Source organism: Python bivittatus, unplaced genomic scaffold (assembly GCF_059951505.1).
Source record: "Python bivittatus isolate LINGU-HERP-01145 unplaced genomic scaffold, Pbiv_v1 ctg000480_np1212, whole genome shotgun sequence".
NCBI lineage: Eukaryota > Metazoa > Chordata > Lepidosauria > Squamata > Pythonidae > Python > Python bivittatus.
This window is the reverse complement of record NW_028277075.1, coordinates 26,743,952-26,763,993: the sequence shown is the minus strand read 5'-3', so window position 1 is coordinate 26,763,993 and position 20,042 is coordinate 26,743,952. Positions and strand designations below refer to the sequence as shown.

Below are 20,042 nucleotides of genomic sequence, written 5' to 3'. Positions count from 1 at the left end.
TCTAAGTCTGAAATAAACTCACTGTGTTTAATACACATTATTTCCAGATCAGCATGCCTTGGGCTGCAGCCTATTTGCTAAAGTGTGTTATAGCTATAAAACACTTCCAGTGTTATTGGAATATATAATGGCTAATTTGTCAGAGAGAAGGATAACTCAGAATCCCCTGCCATTGTCTTACTCTACTTGCTAGGTCCGTGATAGGTGGCAATGCTGAATAATATTTGAATATGTGTTCTGATGATACTATACTTCAGGCCTTCCCCCTCCTCCTCATTGGTTGCTAGTAAGAAATTAGTAATAAAATGTTAGGTTCATGCAAGCTTATGCCTTTTAATAACAGCTGCCAGTCTGAAAAGGTGCTACTCCTTCTGATTTATGGTTCTGGGAAAGTTTCATTACACATTACCAAGAGGGAAAACTCTTTGGAAGATATGATTACCAGCAGCTGCTTAAGTTTCATAATATCTACTTCTGTCCTGCAATATAAACATTTTCTATTTATCTTCTGTTGATGGTGGTATCTGCTGTTTTTAGCTAATCTGCAATGTTGAGAAAATAAAGTAATTACCGTTTATAAAGCTGCTGTTTTATGGGCACTGATGTCACATCCTCGCCTACTACATTCTGAAGAATCCTCAGCTGTGCATCAGTTTCCCCAATCCCATAGGTTAGCTTTGCTTCAGTGAGTTCCACAGTCAGAGGTTGCTGACTCATATCTAAATGTATTCCAGACATAACCTGGGCACGCTCTCTTCGTAGTCTTTCAATCTCTCTGGCTGTTCTTTCACTAAGCAGAGATCTCTCTTCTATTTCAGTTGCTCTTGTGTTAACTGACTTCCTTTCTGTTTGGCTGTGGATATCACTAGCACTCCGTGTCAGGCTAGTTAAAGAAGAGTGAGGAGCTCCCTTCACACCACACCAGTTGCTGAATTTGTTGTGCATGGGCAGGTCACGAAGACTGTAGCTTCGATGTCTGTGGGCTTTTACTAATGAAGTGTTCCCATTTAGCAAAATTTCAGTATTACATTCACTATCAGTATCAGATCCTGTATTTGTATCATCACCATCACCATCATCATCTTCATCTTGCATGTCACTCATTTCTGACCTGAGAAAAGAGCCACCCTTCTCATTTCTCCAGGTCTGATGGCATGGTTGAGAAGAAGAATCAGGAACACATTCATGAGTCTCATCAGATTTTATGTATGAAGATATATGATGCTCATTTAAAGATGTTGGTAAAGACTTTTTAGTTGGTGAGCATTCTGAATTTCTAATGGAGTTTCCACTTTTGATTCCTCCTGAGAAGTTTCTTGCCCTCCTCATAGTTTGTATCTGATGAAATGAATGTTCTGGGGGAAGGGTCTCTCCATGATCATCAATTACATATTCCCCATGGCTAGAAAGTTCTAAAGTACTGCTTGAGTGATAAAGTCTTTCGGTGTGAACTGCAGTACGTGTGTCAAAGGTAAATCTGTGCTTTTGTTTTGAAATACCTTTTTTGGGAAGCACTTTGGTCATGTTCCCATCCAAGCCATTTCCAGACCTTTTATGCATATCCTTGCTCTCTCTAAGTGTGGTAGACTCACTGTCCACCTCAGCATGTGAAGAAGTATCAACACATGGCTCCCAAGAACTCATATTATATTGTAGATCTGAGTCTTTTTTTTTAGAACCAGTTCCTGAATTTTCAGTACTTCTCACCTGTTGCCCAGCAAATGCTTTGGAAAAATTAGTCAACATCTCTGATGTAGGTTGCTGGTTGACTGGACTTGCACTAAGAATCAAAATTGGGGAAGAGGCTCGGTCAACCAGCAAGTTATTTTTACAATATAGTTCCCTTGCTTCTGGAATGTTAGTTTTATCAATAGCATTCTTATCTTGAAAGTAGCAGTTGGGAGACAAAGAAGCAGGATTACTAACTGCAGTAGCTGAAGATTCAAGTCTAGAATTATATAATGAGGATACAGCTGGATACGCTTTGAGACTACTGAAGGCAGGTGCTGTTGAAATATTTAATGGTGTTTTAGGCACTTCTGAAGAAGAACTGGAATGTATACCTAAGGTAGATTGAGGCATATAATAATGTTCTTGAGTATCAACATCATGACTTCTTATGTCAGGCATACTCAACAATTTCCTTCCTTTGCTTTCTGATGTTCTTTCCTTAGGTAGAGTTATAGTATCTGGATGTACTAGCTTCACAATAACATTTACTTCCTGAGATTTCACTAGGTCATTTTTCATATTAGCATTAATTTGTCTGTCCTTGATTGTATTTTGAGGATGTCCTAAAATATCAGTTTGAATGCCTATGTCTTCTGTTGTTTGAGTATAGCGATCAAACATACCAAAGCTTGTTCTCTGTTCAATTGCTTTATGGTAATTTGGTTCATTATCTTTTATTCTTTGTAAGGACAAATTTCCAAGCAGCTCAGAGGTGTTGTGAAGAAGCTGTGAAAGGTGCATGGAAATGTCTTGCACACTTGACCAAGAAGAAGGTTCTTGGAATGAACTCTTGCTTGGCTCAGGTTTTCTTGCAGATATGTCTGTATAGCTTCTGCGGTGTCTCTTCTGTCTTTTATGCTTTGTTGGAGCTTCTGTCTGTGTTTCTCGTTCACAAATAAGTATTTCTTGCTGCTTATTAGATGATAAATCTGCTTTAGTAGGGTAGAGTAGAACAATTTCATCAACTTGTGTGGAAGTATTTTCAGATTGTTGAGTGCATCTCATATCTGGAAGAACATTTTCACAACTGGAAATGCAATTTTCTGGTGTGGTTTCAAGTTCATCCTGAGAAATATTTGTATCAAGTTTGCCATTTCCATCAGAATATGTAGATTCAAAACCTTCCCTTGCAACATCCCACCTTTGGAGATCTTCTGTGCTACTAAGGGTGCTGGACAACATTCTTGCATTAGCATAAGAACTGAGATGAGACTGGAAAGGAGAGTTTTGAGAGTTCAAGCCATTGTCCACACTAGAACATCTCGTAACAGTTTGATTATCCAACCTCAGTGGAGGAGGATTGCTGGAAACATCACTGGCGCTTCCAAAGACATATTGTTTCCAACCAATCTTGCAACATTCATCTTGCTGCCATGGGTGAATATAAGGGTTTATGTCACTTGAATTAAAGTGCATGGAATCATTATTCTCTTGATCCAGTTCATTTGTTGCCTCTAACTGATATCTCAGTTCTTCATTTTTGCTCATATGATAACCATGCAGTGAAGTAATACTATTTGAGTATTTGCTTGCTTCTATATCTGTAGGATTACCAGTAGAGTAAATAACAGCTTTTAAGCAATGAACCAGGGGTGAATCTGAAGAAGGAATATCTTGAGATTGTTCTTTATAGTCTCCATGGGCTTCAGCAGATTTCTTTTGAAATTGGGGTTTATACTTAATTGGGACATTATCTGTCTTTAATTTTGATAAGTTTTCAGCACTGGACATGTCATCCCCAGTTGGAGAGGGAGGCTCAATGCTCATATTTAAGTCTTGTAATGACTTAGAAGCTGGATGCGCAGAAATGTCTACTTCAGAAGTTTCTGAAGCACATTCAACAAAAGATGTGGCAATCATTGGTGCTGATAAGCTATGACTCTGCAAATCTGGCCACTGTCTATCTCTTTTCATTCTCTTTGCATTCTGTGAAGTAGAAATGTTATTTTTATGCTTATGTATTGCTGATGCAGGTTCTTCTTGCAAAGTTAAACAGTTATTTATTGATAAATATCTGGAAGGGATACTGTCATTCTTTTTTGAAATGTCTAGTTGGTCTGATGTCAAAATCTCTCTCTCAGCCTTCATCATCTTACATGCAGTTGTATGATGGTTATCTATTTTTGTAGTAGGAATATTTATTGATTCCACACTGCTATTTAAATGTAGTGTACTCTGCTCTCTTTGTAAGTCAAGATTTGTATTTAAAGTGTGATACAAACTTTTGTCACTATCTTCTAAGCATTCTTTTTGTGGTAAAACAATATTCCTAGGTTCCTGACAATCAGCTACTTCATGGTATTTTTTTTCAGACTTAAAATTATGTATTCCATTGCAATCTAAAATTGAGTTTCTTTGAGATAATGGAAGACATTCATTTTCTTTTGCAAGAAAAAGAACTGTTTCTGAAGCACACAGCTGCGGGTTACGAATTTCAGAATCTTCACATTTGCCTTCCTGCATCTCATTGATAACAAGTGAAGGACAGTTTAATGGAGCAGGATTTAAAGCAGCAGATATCTGAGACTCACTGTGACTTACGTTGTTCTTAAGAGATGTTTCTGAAGATGAACAACAAATATCTGGTAAATCCTGATGACAAAGCAAGTTACTTTCTTGGAGTTGAAATGTAGCTGACAAACTGGAAGCCAGAAAGGCATCTTGCTGTGAGCTGGCATATGAACTACATATAGAACATGTGGAACACTCTTGAGACTTTGGGATCTCAAGAGTGCTGTCATGTTTAAATAAAGTGCAAGCTGAAAAATCTTCCATAGAACATTTAGGAGGTACTGTTGTTTCACAACTGCTTCTTTGATTAAAATGTTGAGGAGGATGCAAGTTTCTTTCAGGCAATTTTGTTTCTGTCCTAGTCATGTAATTCTCAGACTGTAAAGATGCATTTTCTTGGTCACAAATACATTCAGGAAAATCATTTTGATCTTGTTCTTCGTTCTGATAGATCTCTTCAATGTTTTTTATGCTATCACTGTCTCTATCAATTTTCCTGCCTTGTTGATGTAAAGCATAATTATCTGCACTTGATACAGGAAAATCAGATACTTTCGAGTTAAGACATTTACTCTCCTCAAAATAAATATCATCTGTAGCTAATGCGCTCAAGTGTCTAGCAGAGTAATCAGACAAATAAGAATTCACATTACATCCTGAACCATAGTCGTCCATAAAATTAGTATTTTCCCACATGGGTTTGTCAGAATTATCTGAAAGATTCTCACCATCAGAGGTTGCTACAGAGTTATGTTCTATACAGAAATCATGAGAAGTTCTGCATGCACAAATTTCTGTGGTTTCTGCTTGACATCCCACCAATTCATTACATTTTTCAATATTGGATTTGCATTCTCTTTCAATGTACTTGGTAACAAGGCATTTATTTTCCTGATTATATTGCACTAATGAATCCACCTCTTTCTGACTGACACTATTCTTAAAACGATCTTGAGAAGCGTATGTCATTTCTTCTACCTCATCTCTGAATGCTGAAGTGGAGAATATTTTTTCTGAGATTATTAAGCCTAAAGTAGCACTTTCTTTCTGAAGTATATTGAATGAATTTAACAATTGGTCTGACTTTTTGCCTTCTTCATGAAACTTGCCTACATTGTGACTTACAGAAGAATCCAATCTTTTGTGAGGGATAACTTTGTTTTGTGCGACATCAACAGAAGCATAATCTAATGATTTATTACATTCCATAAATTTGGAATATGTGCCCTCTTTATTAGGACTCTGCTCAGATCCAGAATAATTTGAAGTTTTATTTAACATTAAATCCTCTACAGATTTATTTATTTCCTCTTTGTCCACAGGAGATAGTGTTCCAGCTTCCACATCATTCTCTATTTGTGTTTCATAATACTGAAGTACTTCATTGCAGACATTATTACTCAATGTCATTGTCAAATCATTTGCTCTAGTAAAATCACTGTTCCTATTTTCTCCATTTGTAATTTTTCCTTGTAACAAAGGACTTTGTGCAGGATCATGGGAAAACCTTTTAACGGTGATTGAAGTTAAACCATAATCTTGATTTGTATTTTCTAGTGCATCTCTTTGGTGAACTGGCATTAAGTTATCAATAATATCAGTATCATTCCTTGAAAACATGTGAGGTAGCAATTCTGCATCACTATCTGAAAAGCAGTAACTGCATTTGTTTGTTGGTAAAGCTTGACCTTGGAAGATATCCTGTTCTGGATTTCCACTATTTTCTTCAAAATACTCCTCTTTCTTTTCTCCTTTGAAAGTATGCATGTTTTGTGCCTTGATGGTTTGAGATAGAACCTCAGGTATACATAATTGTCCTGGAGTTATTAAATGTACTGGCCCATTTTCCTTAGGAAGGCAGTGAATTGGTATATATTTATAAGCATCAAGACTGTTTCCAACAAAATTTGTATCACAGTGTTCTGAAATAGAGTTCTGAGAATAACCTGTGGAAGGTTGAGATGCATTAATACTTTCAACATCACTAATTTGTTTGGGTTCTTTTTTAATTCCACACTGCTCAGTGATACCTTTATTATCACCAAAATCAGCACTATCATTATTGTCTTTCAATACTTCACTCATATGATTCCAAAGATTTACTGATCCTTTCTCGTCATGTGTTTCAATACTATTAAGATGTATTTCAGGTAAATCAAGTTCATCATCTTGTTCTTCCAATTTAGAAGCAGTGAAGTATGTTTCTGGTATTTCGGCCATATCAAGTTTAGTTCCATTACTGTTGTCACAATTAGTAAAACACTGAGTCTGATTCTCTTGCAGCAATGCAGTATTTTCAGCAAGCTGTAACCCAGTTAATTCTGAATTTTTACATCCCTCATTTTTTCTTGCATCTCTTTGTTCTTTATCCACTCTTTGAGAACAAATTATACCCCCATCAACTTTATCTTCCTGAATAGTATTAGGATATTTTGTTAAGATTTCTTTTGAATAGATCTCATTGTTACTACATTTTTTTTTATCTTCTTTATTGTAGTTTAAATTAGTATCTTGCCCATACTTCATGGTTACTGCAGTCACTGATGGTTCAGAACCATGGATATTTTCTGTACTGATATCATTTTTAACTGGTTGTTCATGTGTGTCAGGAAACTCTACTGTGCTTTTAGAGCTTTCTTTTATGTCTGCAGGACAAATGCTTTGTTTTTCATTTTCTTGGACTTTATTATGATTAACATTGGGTATGTGGGTATTATTCTCACACTTCATTGCCAGCTTTGATGCAGTCTGATCTTTTTCACTAGAATCAGTCAGCTGGACCTTCTCTTCATCTTCTACTGCTACAATTACAGACTGGTTCTTGTAACATTTCTCATTATCACTGTTCGGTTCCTGAATCAAATGAGAGATTTCAGAGTTTCTCCTACTTTCTAAAGGTTCAACTGTACAGTAATTCTGTAAACTTTTACTCTGACTACATTTCATTTCTAAAATATCACTTTCCAGCTTATTGATACTAATTACTAACTTTTTGAGTTCTTCAGAGTTTATAGTCTTGCTATTGTATTCAGCCTGATTTCTCTCTGAAGTTGTAGGGATTCTTCTGGCAACTTTGGATTCTTCTGGCAACTTTCTGGATTCTTCTTTTAGATTATTAGACATTTTATTGATATATAGCCTGAGTTGTTGAGAAGTTGTGACTGATAACATTCCATCTTCTCCCAAAGTGCTTCTAGAGTCCTTTCCAGTGTTATTTCTGGATAGACTAGAATGCAGTCCTCCTGCTCCCAAGCAATCATTTTCATTAAATAAATAATGTAAAACTGGAGGTTCTTTCTGCTCTCTTAATGTAGGTGTGCAACAAGCTTTGGTTTTTCCAGAGTGAATGAGGGAGTTAGACGCAAGAAAATTATCTATCTCTTTATGAAGAGTGTGTTTCTGATCTGAGAGATTGCTATTATTTTCCATGAAAGAAGATCTCATCTCACAAACATCCTTAGTTCTAGGAATGTTTTCATAACACATATCTGAATTGAATTGAGGAGTGAATTTTTCACTTATTTTGCAAGAACACTCAAGTGAAGCATCAGTTTTTTTCTCATTTACATCTACATTGGAATGCACTGATTTGTCAATCACAAAATCCACAGAAACAGATGAAGCTGTTCCTTGCTTGGAAGCAGAATTCATGTTACAGTTGTCCCCCTCGCTGCTCTTCTCCATCATATTTTCAGCGTGAAAAGTTGGCAAAGCTTTCTGACTCACTTTACTTCCAGAACAATCAACTTTTAAGCTTGGAGGGGAATCCCTCGTTAAGCCTTTTGTCTGAAATGTATATTTATTTTCTGAATCCCATTCTTCACCTCGAGGTACTTCTTCCTCCACTTCTCTAAATAAGGGAACCTCTAAGGCAGATTCTGTCAGGACATCCCTGTGCTCTTGCATACTGACTTTTTCAGTTTCAGGGGTCTGCATTAATATTGCAAAGTGGTCCCTGGAGTGAAAGGCCACTTTATTTATGTGGTGTAACTCAACTATTTTTGAGTCCCTTATGCTACTATCTGAATCAGAATTGGCATCTCCCTTTTCAATCGTTCTAAAGAGACATTCTTCAAAACCGGTATTTACATAAACTCCTTCTTTCTGTAAAATAGGAGCATTTGGGACAGAAGTTAAGAGGTTATTTTTAAAATCTTGATCTCTGAAAATCTCAGAATAAAGTGAAGAAACAGACTCTGAGGCTGGTTTCAAACAGCTGGATGTTTCTTTCCATTCACTGATGGATCTTGCTTCAGATAAGCTATTAGGCTGCTGACAATTAGATGTAGGTAAAGAGGCAGTTTCACAGTAATGCAGCTTTGTAGGAAATGTGGAAACATGACCAAATGATGTATTTTTGGTTGAAAAAGAAAATGATGATGTGTCTTCTGGAGCTTCAACCTCAAGATGTTTCCTCGTTTCCGGTAAAGGTACTGATGGTGCTGTAGATGAAATTAGCATTTCAATCTTATTTGGCTCATGAGAAATCTGATGAGGTTTTTTATAGCAAGAAACAAATGATAATTCAGCAGCTGATTGTCTTACATCTTCCTTCTTCATCCAGTACTTTGACTTATTAACAGGGTACATCTGAGCAACCTGAAATTCTGAATAGTCTTGAGATGAAGGAACAGTTATTATGGGTCTATTCTTTTGATTTTCCAAATTGTTGGACAGCCAAGCATCTGTCAAAACTGGAAGATTTTCACCGGCAATCTGTGACACTTGATCTACCGAGTCACCTTGCTCTGAAAAACTGATTTTCATCTTGTTTAATGTTTGATCACAAACAGAACTAGACTGTGAGCTGGCATCTAGATAAAAAGAACCTGCATGGAGACTCAACGCACTAGATTTTCTTACAGTTTCATTACAGATCTCAAACTTGTTCTGTGGGTTGCTCACAGCAGAGTCTGACCTCAGGTTTCGCAACTTCCAAAAAACCTCTGCTGGCACTTCATCGTACGAGTCTAATTTAGATTCTTCTGCAAGATCTGACACCTCATCAGCATCACCTAAGCTATCCAGAGAAAAGCTTCTCGCATTGATAGTCAGATTGCCTGATGTGGATGTGTTTGTTAACTGTGAGAGAGACTGATCATTATTGTCTTTGCAAAGCTTAACAGGTTCCTGGTGTATTTCAGGGAAATCCTTTATATCTTGGCTTTCGGTTTTGTTTTCTTTTTCTGTAAGTGAATCTTGTGACATTTGGCTGTCATCACTTTCTGAACCCTCTAATTCCACAATGTCTATTGGAGCTGATTCCTCCAGATGATTCAACTGTCCTGTCAATATTTCTGGATTAGCACATGAAAGAGAATCCACAGAATAAGTACTATCTGTGTCAGAAAACTCAATGTCTTCATCTTCTTGCCAGCTGGTCAGTAGATCGGGGCCTGTTTTCGAGATTCTATCATTTAGCACTTCAGCACTATGCCATCTCCTTTTTCCATGACAGAGTGGTACTTGACTGTTTAGATTATTAAGGCTTCTTGCTGAAGGTGCTACCCTTAAGAATTCATGCTGTTCTAATGATTGTTTGTCCAATGAACCTTTTTTAAAGTTCTCTGGGGTTCGGGTCAGTTGCTGTAGAAATGGCTTACCATGTATTGATGATTTTTTAAGTTTCTTAATAGAATTTCCAGGAAGTGAACTTTGGTGTTTTTTTCTTTTATCCACCTGAAATTTTTTACTGGCTTCCTGAGCTGCATTCTTTTTTAAGTCCTCCCCTGAGTGCTGAATTAATTCTCCTAGTTCTTTAATTTCAGACCCTTCCTTCTTTGTTTCAGGTTCATGCTTTTCCTTAAAATGATTAGAAGTACAGGCCTTTGAAATCTGGGCTTTAGATCTGGTTGGTCTTAAGCTATTATCTGATCTCTCCATTGTTTGGTTATGTTTACCAAAATAAATGACTTCTGTATTATTATGGTTATTTTCCACTATCCCTTTATTTCTGAAAGAGGTGTCCTGTTTTTTGATTAGCTGCTCCTGGGCTAGGAAAGATCCATCTTTTTCCTCATGAATATTTCTTCTGGAAAGTTCTTGGACTGCTCTGGGAAGGTACTCTGCAGACAGAGATTTCCTTGGTGGATTGATTATGGAGCATGTGTAGTTATGTGCTGAGGTAGATAACTCAGAGGGATTGCTCTTCAAGAAAAAACTGTAGGAAAAAAAATCAGCCATTTAATAATAAGTTTTCCATACTTTGCTGTGAATTTGTACGGCAATTACACCACTACAGACATTTATTCAGGAGTTAAGAGACTGCTCTGTGAATGGACAGACAGACAAGAAACCAGGAGGGCCTAAAGAATATGCATATACACAAACTAAGTTCACAATGCAGCATTTTTCCTCATTCTTTTATTCAGTTTCATATCCCCAAACTATTTGTCTAACCAACAGAAGAGCTTCAGAGAAAGGGCTGATTTTAGTTCTTGGAACTAGTAAGAAGTTTTAGAAGCTCTCTATGACTATGGTTTGCCTGACCAGGCAATCTTAACATATTATGGATTGATTTATGAAGCCCAGAGGATTTCTGATAGTGAATTGAGGCTTTTACTTTTAAACATGTCACCCCCAACTACATATTGTACTATTTGAAGTTTTTATCTTGTTTCTTTTAATAGTATTTGCTACCAGTTGATAGGATTTTAACCCACCTCACCATTTGGTACTTATTGCATATGTCTTTCTAGTTTACTCATTTCCAGAAACATTAAAGTAAGAACTGAAATACATAATTCTGCATAATTAGAAACAAGAACCGTAAGGATCTTTCATATGAAAGCACAATTTATCTCAGGATATCTGTGAGGGTTTCTTCACTAGAAGAAATGTTAGTCAATTAATCAATTGCCCTTCATTAATCACATACAAATAACCCATAATATATTAAAAGCTTTTATGTTGCCTTAAAGAATGCCTGTATTTAAGAGCTGGGTGTCACCTTTAAAGCCCTAGGTGGCATGGGGCTAGGCTACTTGCAGGAATGCCTCTCCCTGATGGCTTCTGCTCGTCCCACCAGATCAGACGGAGTGGGCATGCTCCAGATCCCATCAGTGGAGCAGTGTCACTTGATGGGCCCTAGGAAACATGTCTTCTCTGTCATGATGTCTGTCTCATGGAATAGCCTTCCCACTGAGATATGGACATCCCTGTTGGCCTTACAGAAGAGGTGAATGGAGTAGTGTCTTGCGATGTTATCTGGGATTTGGTTTAGCCTGTTGATTCCAGGGATAGATAGATCTGGGCACTTGGCAACCAGCTCACACTCACAACACTTGCAGTGTCCCACGGTCACATGATCACCATTTGTGACTTCCCTGCCAGCTTCCCACAAGCAAAGTCCTGACCTGTTGGCAGGCGAGAACTCCAATGCCATATTACACTGGTTTTGTGGGCACTGCTTTAACTTCCAATAGGCCTCACAGTACCATTCAGAGGCTAGTTTTCACCTAAGAGGTCCTACGTAAGTTAGTGCCTAGGTACTTGGAAGATTAACTTCTTCTCATTAAACTGGCTAACTATCTGGAGCAGTGGCATGTTGAGAGTCCCTCTTGCTGTGTGAGCTGTGGGGAGAAAACAGCATGGTGTTTTTTAGCTTATGTTCCAGCCCTTCCCAGGGAGATCTGAATGGTGACCTCCCCAATGACAATTAGAAAGTCTGAGCTTTTCTCCAGAGGTTTTAATTACTTTTTATTAACGTATGATTTTAGGAACTGGGTGTGAATGCTTGTTATGGACTCTGGAGTCATGCTGTGAATGTGCATAACTGATTTTAGTAATCCTTTATGGACTTTATGTTTACTTTTGTAAACTGGTGGGAGTCCATGAGGCTTATACAATATACAAACATTGCAAATACATACATGCACACATGCATTAAAAGCTAGTATAAATGTTAATTACCTGGATTGTGGTGACTGAAGTTTTAAGCAAGTCTTCCTTTGGCATTGCAAAGAGTCTGGTTTTGATCCTGGCCATGAACTTTTGCAATCCCAAGATTCAATGCTGGTATCTTGGTTCAAGAACCACAGAGATTTCACACTGTCTTTGCTGATCCAGCAAGTAGCTTCTAACCGTTCCAGTTTTTTCTTTGCTTCTAGCAATTTCTGCTTCTTCACAATCTTCTCCAACTGTAGTTTAACCTTCTTCCGACTTAAATGCGTTTCTGCTTTCTTCAAAGAGTATTTTCGTAAAAGTTCTAGCTGCACTAATTTCTTCTTGTTCTGCTGTGTCAAGGAAGGGCCAATCTTCAATTCTGATTCATGCTGAACTCCAGCTTCAGCATATGATTTGACCTCGGTCTGCGCAGCAGACTCCCGCTGCTCTTGGTTAGCCAGACGTTTCTTTTCATCAATGAGCCACTGCTGGTCTACGAACAAACAAATAAATGCAAAAATTAAGAAGTGGTCTTGGTTTTACCATTATCCTAATTATCAACAGATAGGACCTATTAAATAAGAGCTAATATACAGTTAAATGACTTCTATGTTGATTTGATCCAGAAAAGTATCAATGTTAATTTTTTGCAGCAAAAACAATGGAAAGTCCTATGGTGTTGTAAAGACTAACAGATATATTATACTATAAGTTTTCACAATCTTCTTATAGAATTACATTTCATGTATTTAGGGTTTTTTTTTTTCATTTTATTTTAAGAAATCAGATAAGGTCAGGCAACAGCATCCTCCCTGAGATTCAGATGGCCCCCAACATCTGTTTAGTCTTCTAGAAAGCCTTGAAGGCCTGGCTTTTCCTTCAGGCATTGGGACCAAGCTGCTGATAAAGCCCTTATGGTTTTTTGATTGAGAGATAATCTTTTAGGGCTTTGGCTGCATCATAATATTGTTTTTATGATACTCCACATGTTTTTATAGATTTTGTATTGTGAACCGCTTAGTCACATGGCTGAGATAAGTGGTAAATTCAATCAGTCAATCAGTACAAAATAGCTTTTGTAAATTCATGAATTGTGATCTATTGACCATACTGCCTTTGAAATGAAGCCAAGGGCCTTGAAATTTTGCTGCTCTACACAATCTCACTAGCATTTATTCTCTGTATTATTAACAACACCTAAACTGCAAATAGCACTTAGCTGGCAAGACAGGTTTCTGGCATCAGTATCAGTATCAGTATTTTGTAAAGGACAAAAAGAAACCAAGTTAAACAAGCATATACCCTTTGTTACTTTCTACTAGAAAAACGTAAGCTACTACTCTGAATTAATTACTTATTTTGCAATAGAAGGAGGTATGAGAGAAAATATGAAAAAAAAAAGCAAAATAGCTATCTGATTTTGGAGCTTTAATCTTTGCTGATCTTAGATTTTCTGGAACTGCTTATAACTTGAAACATAAGCTATTGTCTTTTGTGACTTTTGAAAAATAGGGTTTTTTTTTTAACAGAAAAGGTTCTAAAGCGTTTGAAGTACATGAAAAGCTAGCATATTTAAAGCATAATGATCTATGGCAGATAGTCATAACATTATGCACATTCTTTAGATTAATGAGTGACAAAATGAACATGATAAAATATATAACTGAATGTTGGGTGTATTGAGCTGGATATTGTATTACAAAACTTAAGGAAAAAGCAAGAGCTCTGGGCCTTCAGAAAGATGTAAGATACCATACTGAACAGAGTCTGGGGAGTAATGTCTTCTTTTCCATTCTTTCCATTCAGTGAAGAGGAGTGGAAAGGAAAGAACATTTTAGATGAATGCCAGGATATGGAAACAATGTCACAAAATCATAGAGTTAGAAGATGCCATTTAGGTTACCAAACCCAAGCCTCTATGCAATACAGGAATACAAACCACAGTATCCCCAGCAGGTGGGTATCTAGTATTTGTTTGAACATAACTACTAAAGAGGAGTAAACCATCTCTCCTGGTCCCTGGCTCTACTATCACCTTGCTTTTATCATTAGGAAGTTATTCTTAACTTTCTAGCAGAATCTGTACTTCTGTAACTTTACACCATTTAACAAAATTCCCCATGACATTCTGATTTGCCAATTATGGGCTGGGTATCAGGTCTATTAGCTGAATCCACAGCTGGTTTGAAAACTATACTCAAAGAAAGCTCATCAATGTTCTTTTCAAACTAGAATGAGATTGAATAGGATGCCACAAGGTGGAATGTACTTGTGGCTTTTTGATTCAATCAGTGTCAACAAAGATGTTATGCATATGCTTACTCACTGACTGTAGCGATAAGACAAAAACACGTTGAATTATTCCCTGGATGATTTCTTTACAAGTAATTCAGAAAGCACTAGCTTAATTTCCTCCTCCCTTCAAATCTTTTAGTGACACCAGCCCACAAATTGGCTAGGATTACCATTGGGATTAAACTAGGAAGAAAACGGACCTCCAGCTGAGGAAAATGGCACCAAAACAGTTGCATCTAAGGGCAACAATGATACTCAACGATTGCACAGAAAGATGATTATTTGAGCTTTTGAGGTGGAAGAGGTTTCTACTCTATTGAAGAAACTCTTTTGGCCTAAAGATTAAGAAAAGGAAGCATCCTGTACAACCTGATTTACAGGTTCTGCAGCCAAATCCCAGTTTAAAGACTAGAAACTTCTTAAGTCATTCATTTTGAGAAGGTCAATATATATTAAAGAATTCTTGAAAGGATCTAAGCAGCTCATTTAAACTCTACCCTATTTTAAGAATTATGTGAAAATAGTGATCAAAGGAAAAAAGTAAAATTAGTAACCTGACATACGAATCACTGGTGTTAAAAATAAGAATGTAAGGTAATAATAAGAAATAGAAAGGAAAACTCAGCATCCCATACTTTCTCTGATTTGCTGATCAATTACTGCCTGATCATGCTCCAGTTCTTGCTCAGCTTTGACCTGCCCATCCAAGATCTGCTGCTGTAATTCTTCAATATATTGTTGCTGCTGTTGAATTTCCCTGCTTTGAAGAATCTCATGGTTTTTCAACTTTGGCTGGCATTCTTCATGTGCGAAATTTCTCTGTTCATTGCTAGAAAATTTGAAAAATATTTTAAATAAAGAAGGAAACATGTTTCTATCCTTTTATATCAGGTAAGTGTTTAAATCAGAAAAAAATGAAAATATCTATTTGTGCAATGAAAGATGTCAGTACTGGTGAAGGACAGCAAAGATGCTCCTGAAAGGATAAAATGCATCTGTGTGACTGAGAGTACACTAGTTCATATGCGTGATGTCATAGTAAGGTCAGAATTCCCATTGGTAACATTTAACAGAAGGTTAATAAACCTCCTCCATTGTCTGTTCTGCCACCAGTCATATAATCAACCAAAGTAGATTGTATGTGGCTTCCAAGCACATTAACTGCTTAGGTTCACCCCAAGGAAACATTTTATTACCTAATTACATTTAGAAGATAATGAATTAACAATGCTACCATCTAAATATCTAAATCTGATACTGTATTTATATCACTCACGTAAACAGTTTTGTAAGGCTGGAAAAAAATTGGCAATCACTATAATTATTCTTAAGTCCAACTTTAATTAGGGAGAATTGCACTTCTAAGCTTGCATAAAATGTAATAATCTGTTATACTATGCTAATACTAGATGCAGTTCCAATTATCACACCTGGTGGTTGTAAGCATTATGGGTAGTTTCCTCTTAAGAGTAAACTTTCACAACACTGGGACTTCTCTTCTTTCTGTAACCCCTTGCCCCCTCTTCCAAATCCATAGCAGATTGTGGGGATCTTCAGGAGATTGAAGAAGGGGAATTTCCTCTCCCGTTTCACTGATGGCAGCCATTCTGCTGGGTGAACTGATGCGTGAACTGATAAACCCTTGGGGTTGAAAAGCTTCATTTTTTAAAAAAGAGAAGGAATGATTCTTTATGCACAAGCACATTGTCTTCACTTTCCTCCCCTCAAACATCAGACCCTTCTGAAACCCCTTCTCATTCTATCTGGCATCTTCTGTCCTAAACCTTCTACTAGAGTCTTGAACAGGATCGGCTAAAAGTCTAAAGAACAGGAGAAGCGTTAGGTCCAGTGACAGAAGGACTGAATTATGCTCTGTGCCTGGGGCGGGGGTGGGGGGGAATTAGCAAGCAAGCAAATCTGTGGTGTCTGGTTGCTGCAAGAACTTATTTTTATTTGTCAGACGTCTGTAATCTCAGATGAGTCAACACTTTCCAAAAGCAGCAAGAGTCTGTTTTGCTTTTTTTAAATAGTATATTACTATTTTTTCTCCACACTATTAATTTCTGTTCACATTTACCCCAAACTCCATTTGAATTACTAAAGTGATACTTAGAATACTGAATACAGAAAGCAGATGACCTTGATAATACGTCACAAGACTTTCTGGATAGTCTAACACCTGGATAGATTAAGGTTTCAAGTGAAGATCAGGCTTAAGTAGTAATTTATATGTAGCTGAAATATAGCTGGGGAGCATACCTAAGAAGGGTATTTCCAGAATCCTGTCTGGTTTATCTTTTATATTATCTGACATTTCTGAACTCTTGTAAAGGCTTGCACTGATTAAACTGGTGAAATGTTCAAAGCTGCTGACTGGATTAACACAAGATGCTAGGCTAAAATATGACTGACTAGCTGTGTTTCACGTGTTGTGCAAACCCAGCCACTGTTGTTAGGTTTATAGTTCAATGTATTGTGGATACTCAGAATCAAAATCATACTTTCTCCAGTTTCTTTTATCATCCTCAAGCATTTTAAGTTGGCCAGAACTCTTTTATTTTTCTCCCTCCAAACATAAAAATGGCTTAAATGGGAATGTAGTCACATTCAAAATCTACTTAGACCAAGTAATGGAAGACAGGTTTTTAGTAACATTAAATGAGAAGCTTTTAACCTTCAGGTAAATCCCAATATTTTAGACACAGACATTGTGTCTAAATAAAGCTGAATGGCTGTATAATGATCCTCTTCATGATTACCAAAACATTTGCTTATTGGCCACAACAATTGGAAGGATTTTGGACTTTAAGAAACATTCCTTGTCAGGACTTGACAAACAGTTTTTCTAAGCATAACATTGTATACTAATATTCCAATATAAAGCAGAGATACACAATTAATGTCACATGAGAAAATTATGAGCATTTTGCTGCAAGGTGTTTTCAATAACGTCAGCAAGTTCAAGTCAAAAAACAAGAACAGTCATTTCCATATTCAGAACAGAGAGATCATTGCAGTAAGCAGGTGAGTAATGACGATTCAAACAGTGACATAAGTTATTGTTGAATACATTAGAATCTCTGTTGCAATAAAACTAGAGAACTAGAACTAGAAAATGTCATGTCCTGGGGTTGTACTGTATCTCCCAATCCAGTTCTGACATTTAAAACACAAACATGAATTTCAGTAATTAGATTCTCATGACATATGCTTTATAGATAATAAATGATAGAATAACCTTAAAGAGAGTTGTAGCAGTAGAAAGCAGTTGTTTATCTACAGCTCCTTTTTCCAGATGTTCTGTATATAAAGTGCAAATGCTAAATAAATGTAAAGTAACCAATAAAAGCACACCTCTAAACCAAACAGCTAGTTATTTTACAGATCAATAAAATATTGCTATCCAGATATTGGAACAATTTTAAATTCTTACAGGCACTTTAATATCTCTGCATTTCAAGCCCTCCAAAATGTCCCTTACTGCTCAGGTTCCCCTGCTTTCAAATTCAAACATCGTTAATATCAACCTCCTGGAAGAGATGAGTAATCTACCTGAAAGATATACAGAAGACTCTGTTCTGCTTCTGGTTTTAGAATCCAAAATGCAGAACCCACACCAACTAAAGCATGTGGAATACAGAATGCCCTTCTGGAATATTAACACATATTCCTCATCAACTAAAGAAGCATGACAGCATTATTACAACATTGCTATTCATATTAAGAAAAAGTAACAATGCAAATTTTAAAAATTCAACTGACCTTTAAAAATCAGATATATCTAATTACTGAGAATATTTTCAGGATTGTAGAAAGAGCTGGGTTCTTCTGTTTCTATATATTGATTTTACAGCAAGCACACTAAATAAACCTTCAACAGAATCCTATTTTCTCTGCGATGTTTTGTCATCAGGTTCCTGCAATCCTATTGTATAACTCCTTCCTCTCTTCACAAAACACCTTGAAGGCTGATGCAGAATCTGGCGGCTTCTACAGCATAATGCAGTTTTTAGTAGCTATGGCAGCAACCGCCGAGTCAATGAAACCAAGGGCTTTGCTGCAGTCAAATACTGAGCCACAAAAACAAAGTATGAGCAAAAAAAAATAGTCCCTTAAAACCATAGCTTTCTTTAAAGAAAAAGCTTTATCAGAAAATTTTTTTCTTGCTCTTGTAGTAAAGTACATGTTACTCAGTTTTTGTATTTAAACAATAAGGATATGGAAAGATCATAAATCTGTTCAATATTCTCTCAAATAATTGAAAGCTGGATATTGGAGCTCTTAGAATCTGAGTTGCAATATATTAAGCTCGTCCAGCAATTTGCATTCCTATTCAATACATCTCCTCCCTAGAATATCCATCCAATTAAGAATCGGTTTTCAAAACCACATCATACACCAAGCACAAGACCCAGCGGTAGCAATTATGCAGGGGCAGTTATTAAATTTAACTTAACAGTTCTACAATTAACTTCTGTGAAACAGTGCAGCTGAAATAAAGGTCCAGAACTCATTAAATGGAGCAGAGAGGCTACACTGTAGTGTAAGAATGCAAATACATACAAATATTAATAATAGTTAAAGCTTTTCTAAATTGTGTGTGCACACACACTCACACACACAAATGAAACCGACATTTTGCAGACACAGAAGCAGTTAGAAATACACACGTCTTCGTACAAACCCATCTCAACTGAAGTTTATGAAAAGACAATGTAATCATTTAAATCTAGCGGTTGGAGCATGCGTATCTTGAATATTTAAACATGGCATAATACTTTATGCTTCTTTCTGCAGTTTTGTCACTGATATATAGATGCCATCAATACATGGATAACCCCCAGCTTTTGCTGTGGATGTTCCTACTGGGGCAGTATCGGGATGGATAATCTCACACAGCAAGGACTGAGGTGCAGCTGGTAATAATCTACTGACACAGGGAACTGGTTTTCAAATGATTGTATTTCTTTGGCTTCATTATTTAAATATTACATCTGCTGCTTGGACTACTCTTAATACACAGGGCTTGTCATCAGCTTAGCTTGTGAGCCACGTGTGCTGCATCTCCTTCTTGGAGACAGATGGTCAGTTATGCACAATCTTGTACCAGGAAAAGCCCTATATGTGGAGTTGACCCTGAAGAACATGGGGGGGGGGGATGGTGCATATTTGGTGGCCAGATCATTCATTGGGGCTGACATCAGAGGACGGGTCACCTAAAATTAAGAGCACACCAGTCTGGTTCTGAGCTTAGCTCAAAATTAAATGGGCTGCGTGGTGATTGCAGTGGTCTTTTCTTCTTTTTTCTTTTCTCTTTTTCTAATATATACTTTTTATACCTTGACATTTGGCTGCACTGTTTGACAATGGAATATGTCATTTTCCTAACTCTAAAATGTCAAAGCTCTTAAGCTACTCTGTTATGTTCTAAGGATAGTTCATAACGTTCTCACCTGGGTTTTGAGAAAGTAAATCCAAATACCTTCCAGTTTATTTACTTTTATTTTTAAGAGAGGGACTGAAGGGATGTGTCTTACAGGTTCTCCGGCATCCGCACAGCCTAGAGTATTTAAGCAAGGTTCAGGCTGCAGTGGCAGCCTATCAGTAACTCCTTGTTGGGG

General features: G+C 36.9%; 1 protein-coding gene across 1 annotated transcript in view; it reads right to left on the bottom strand.

Moving 5' to 3' along the window:
* The window catches only part of STARD9 (StAR related lipid transfer domain containing 9), a 110,220-nt gene that overhangs the window by 18,923 nt on the left and 71,255 nt on the right, over window positions 1-20,042 (bottom strand). The window contains exons 22-24 of the mRNA XM_088145527.1: window positions 15,057-15,250; window positions 12,154-12,619; window positions 572-10,402 (exon numbers count right to left, since the gene is read on the bottom strand). Of these exons, the coding sequence (XP_088001653.1) occupies window positions 572-10,402; window positions 12,154-12,619; window positions 15,057-15,250 (10,491 nt within the window). The remainder of the gene's footprint in view (window positions 1-571; window positions 10,403-12,153; window positions 12,620-15,056; window positions 15,251-20,042) is intronic.